Genomic DNA, 4,504 nt, shown 5'->3' with positions numbered 1-4,504 from the left:
AAACAACCCACCCAGAAACCCACAAATTCCCCAGGGAACCGGAAGCACGCATGTAACTATAATACTATCCAGTGTTGTTCCTGGAAAGTTGGCACAGGGGCCATTCTGAAAACATTTTCTTGAATACACTCACCTGTGGGGGGGCAGGGAGGTGGCCTTACTAGGCCCTGGGCATCCCAGCTAGAAACAGGTCTGTCTCTCCCACCCACGTGAGCTCCCAGCACACACAAAGCTGGCTAAGATGAAAGATCGCTATGATGGTACCTATCCCCGACGTAAACTGTTCTTTTCCTTCCGGCACCAATAATAATCGCGGCTTCAACATCTGGACTGGAAATGATGCGGTGGAAGTGTGGAGGACAAAAAAGGAACTGCTGGGGAAATGTATCGTGTGTATTAGGTTATTGTCGTAGTTAGAAGATTGGGATCCTGGTGGGTAACAGAAGTGAAGGAAACGGAGAGGTAGGGCGCCGCGATCTGGAGCCCTCTTCCTTGCTCCCAAGCCCTGGTCAAGCCTGTCCTGTTTAAGTAGCACGAAAACTAAACTGTGCTCACTCTTAGCGGTAACCTCGGCTGGGCGAACCCCTCTGATGCTGAGTTTACTGGTCCGGACGTTACTTTACAGAAAACTTAATTCAGATTAATGGGACACACAAGTCTTGCACCTGCAGAAATTAAGAATTTCATTATTTTACTCTGAGTCAAATAAGAAGTAAACAGTCCACCAGTCCTGTGGGAGGCGGACATCTCCTGGGCCGGGGAACCAGGAGGTAGGGGTTGTCTTGCTTTCCAAAGTGGCGGGCTGTAGGTTGCGCGGATCCAGAGAAAGCTGTTATCAAGTCTCATCCCGGGTTCCCGCCCCTGGGACTGTGCCCTCCCCAGCCTCCACGCCCGCAACCCCTAGAGCCTCCAGTCGCTCCCGGCTCACCCCTGGGAACCGGCGCCCCGGCGATCCTCCGGAACCATTAGACGCTACTTGGACTCAGAGTCTGCTTTTTGGCTTATTTCACATCTTTGCCTCGCTTGCAATAGACGTCCATGCCCCCCGCCCCCAGGCTTTGCAGCCCCGCGAGGCCACGGCGCGCCCCGTAACATCCCTGCGCTCCTAGCCACGAGCGTAATCCCAGGTCCCTCCGTAGAAGGAGCAAGGACTGGAGAGCGCGTCGCCTGAGACTGGAAGGGACCGGTTCGCGCCCTAAGTGAAGCACGCCCCGGTGGCGTCCTTGGGGGGACTCTGGGTTCCTTCAACGGTGGGGCGTTGGCATCCGAGCATCCGGGAGCCCCGAAACCCGCGGGAACCGAAGTTTCTCTCTTCCCTGGCCGGCAGCTGAACAGTCCCGCGGCTGCGCCGGGAGAAACCGTGGGTGGAAAAGCCGCTGCATCTCGCGGGGAAGGGGGCTGAGGGCGCTCTCACTCGTTGAGGCTAATAAACGCGGCGCGACCCCGGAACGCTGTTGTTTCTAAAATCTTTAGCTGTGTCCTCGATCCCCCAGCCCGGATCCGGGAAGGAGGGACGAGCGCGAGCGGCTGGCAATGCAGGAGAAGAGGGGCCCGCGCTCCGACACCCGACCCGGGTGGGTGCTGGGGCGCCCGAGGGGAGCAGGTCCGGTCCCCCTCGCGGCAGCTGCCGAGGTTTCCAGCCGCAGAGCGTCCTCGCTGCCGGTGAAACCGCGTGGGACACAACCCACCGCCGCTCGTCACCTACTTACAAGTCGCTGTCGCTAGGATTCCCGCCACTCCTCTCAGACCAGCCCCCCACCTCTGCCACTTTTCGGAGTCCCCCGCCCCCGTCTCTGCCTCCCCGGAGCTGCGGGGCAGTCGGACGCGGAACCGCCGAGCCGCGAGGACGCCTGCCTTGAGCTGCCTTCTCTCCGCAACCGAGCCGGCGCCCCCTGCCCTTCGCCGCGGTGTTGGGCGGGCGCCCCTACCGCCCTCGCTCAGCGGCTCATCCCGGCCTTCTTCCACGCTGTCCTCCAGCCGGTCCCGTAGCTTCGCCACAGCCGGGTGCGGCGGGGCAGGCGCGATGCGACAGCTGTGCCGCCGGGGCCGCGTTCTGGGCATCGCGGTGGCCATCGCGCACGGGGTCTTCTCCGGCTCCCTCAACATCCTGCTTAAGTTCCTCATCAGCCGCTACCAGTTCTCCTTCTTGACCCTGGTGCAGTGCCTGACCAGCTCCACCGCGGCGCTGAGCCTGGAGCTGCTGCGGCGCCTGGGGTTCATCGCGGTGCCCCCCTTCGGCCTGAACCTGGCTCGCTCCTTCGCGGGGGTCGCCGTGCTCTCCACGCTGCAGTCCAGCCTCACGCTTTGGTCCCTGCGCGGCCTCAGCCTACCCATGTACGTGGTCTTCAAGCGCTGCCTGCCCCTGGTCACCATGCTTATCGGCGTCCTGGTGCTCAAGAACGGAGCGCCCTCGCCGGGGGTGCTCGCGGCCGTGCTCATCACCACCTGCGGCGCGGCTCTGGCAGGTGAGCTGGACCCGCGCGGACCCCCGGCCCACCCCGCCCCACCAGCCAGTGACCTCAGGGATCACTCAGTGCAAAGCCCTCACTTCCAGATGGGGAGACTGAGGCAGGGAGCTTTGAACGCGGTGGCTCCGCTAGCAGATGGGACCCCTGAGACCCAGCCGAGTCTTCCTCTGCGCTCCGGCCTCCTCCTTTAGAGCCCTCACTCCCACTACTAGTCCGGGTTTCCGACCCCCGCCCCTGTCTCGCTCTTTAAAGCCCTTCCCTCCTCGCCCTCCCCCTTCCGTCTTCCCCCTTTATTTCTTCCTTCCTCCGGGAGGGGGTGGGCGAGCCGCCCTAGCCTGGGAGCTAGAGCCCCCAGACCGAGACGGAAGGTGGGGGTCGAGAACTTCCCTGGGTCACGCGGGGCCGGAGTGGGCAGGGACGATGCGAGCCAAGTTTGAGCCCCGAGGCTAGCTTGGGATCTCCGGCGCCGCGCAGGGGGCTGCAGACTCTAGGCAGAGGTGGGCGGATTGAGACTCGGGCAGGTTGGGCGTGAAGGACTGAGCGAGATGGGTGCCTGCGGAGCGGGCAACCTTCTTTCGAGGGTCTCCCCATGCCCACGCTGCCCGGGGAAAGCCAGGAGCCGGGACCCCCCTCTCTCTTCTGTGCCCCACGGAGGCGGCAGTCGTACCACGTGCCCAGGCGACACCCGTGCCAGCTCGGGGAAGCCACAGCGCCTACTCCGAGGGCATCGGTGCTGTCCTGAGCCTCTGTCTTGGAGAGAGGTAGACGGGACGCCCCCGAGGATAAGGAAGGGAGGGCGCGCCTCTCCTGCCTTGAACTGGGCAATTGACTGTACTTGGCTTTTCCTTTCGATACGCGTGGGTAGAGCTAGGGCGCACACCCTACTTTCCAGCCTACGCCGTTGCCCCCCGTGGATACCAACTCCCGCTAACCCAGTGTCTTCTCTGTTTCCTTCCTGCCCTACGTTCCTCGGACCTCTCTCGATGCACTCCAGGAGCCGGTGACCTGACCGGCGACCCCATCGGGTACGTCACCGGCGTGCTGGCGGTGCTGGTGCACGCCGCCTATTTGGTGCTCATCCAGAAGGCGAGCGCAGACACGGAGCACGGGCCGCTCACCGCGCAGTACGTCATCGCCGTGTCCGCCACCCCGCTGCTGGTCGTCTTATCCTTTGCCAGCACCGACTCGATCCACGCCTGGACCTTCCCCGGCTGGAAGGACCCGGCCATGGTGACCATCTTCGTGGCGTGCATCCTGATCGGCTGTGCCATGAACTTCACCACGCTGCACTGCACCTACATCAACTCGGCGGTGACCACCAGCTTCGTGGGAGTGGTGAAGAGCATCGCTACCATCACTGTGGGTATGGTGGCCTTCAGCGACGTGGAGCCCACCTCTCTATTCATTGCTGGCGTCGTGGTGAACACCCTGGGCTCCATCATTTACTGTGCGGCCAAATTTTTGGAAACTAGAAAGCAGAGCAACTACGAGGACCTGGAAACGCAGCCGGGGGGAGAGGAGGCGCAGCCAAGTGGAGATCAGCTGCCATTCGTCATGGAGGAGCTGCCCGCAGAGGGTGGAAATGGCGGGTCGGAAGGTGGGAAGGCAGCAGGTGGCTCCACTCAACGGGATGGGCAAGAGGCTAGGGGCAGCCCCAGAGGGGTCTCGCTGATGGCTAGGAGCTCGCAGATCTCAGACAGCCCTGAAGAAGTGGGCAGGAGTTCATTAAAGGATGCTTACCTCGAAGTGTGGAGGTTAGTTAGGGGAGCCAAGTATGTAAAGAAGGATTATTTGATAGACAATGAGGAATTACCCAGTCCTTGAAAAGGAAATGCACGTATGTATATATGTACATACACTTATTTTATATGTGAAAGATGACATATTTTAATGAGGAGCCGCCCAGTTTCATGCTTGGAGTGGCGAAGGGGAGCAAAGAAAGAAGCTGAAATGCCTGACTGCAACAATATTGTACCCGTGTGAATTTTTTAGCCTGAGAATACCAGAGGCATCAGAGAGGCAAAAGAATGTGAAGG

General features: G+C 61.1%; 1 protein-coding gene across 1 annotated transcript; it reads left to right on the top strand.

The window, feature by feature from the left end:
- Positions 1–2,023: 2,023 nt before the first annotated feature.
- Positions 2,024–4,292, top strand: SLC35D3 (solute carrier family 35, member D3). The gene is made up of 2 exons (XM_010844231.1): positions 2,024–2,465; positions 3,463–4,292. Exons 1-2 carry the CDS (start codon positions 2,024–2,026, stop codon positions 4,290–4,292), a joined length of 1,272 nt encoding a protein of 423 aa, XP_010842533.1.
- The last annotated feature ends 212 nt before the right edge of the window (positions 4,293–4,504 follow it).

This window comes from Bison bison, unplaced genomic scaffold, assembly GCF_000754665.1.
Source record: "Bison bison bison isolate TAMUID 2011002044 unplaced genomic scaffold, Bison_UMD1.0 scf7180017864198, whole genome shotgun sequence".
NCBI classification, from domain to species: Eukaryota; Metazoa; Chordata; class Mammalia; order Artiodactyla; family Bovidae; genus Bison; species Bison bison.
The sequence above is the reverse complement of the archived record's forward strand: the minus strand, read 5'-3'. Positions and strand labels throughout refer to the sequence as shown.

Bases quoted from the DNA above. Each gene is read 5' to 3' on its own strand.
- SLC35D3 (XM_010844231.1), top strand. From the start codon at position 2,024: ATGCGACAGCTGTGCCGCCGGGGCCGCGTTCTGGGCATCGCGGTGGCC. The intron at 2,466-3,462 runs GTGAGCTGGACC...GATGCACTCCAG, and splicing joins CTGCGGCGCGGCTCTGGCAG to GAGCCGGTGACCTGACCGGC.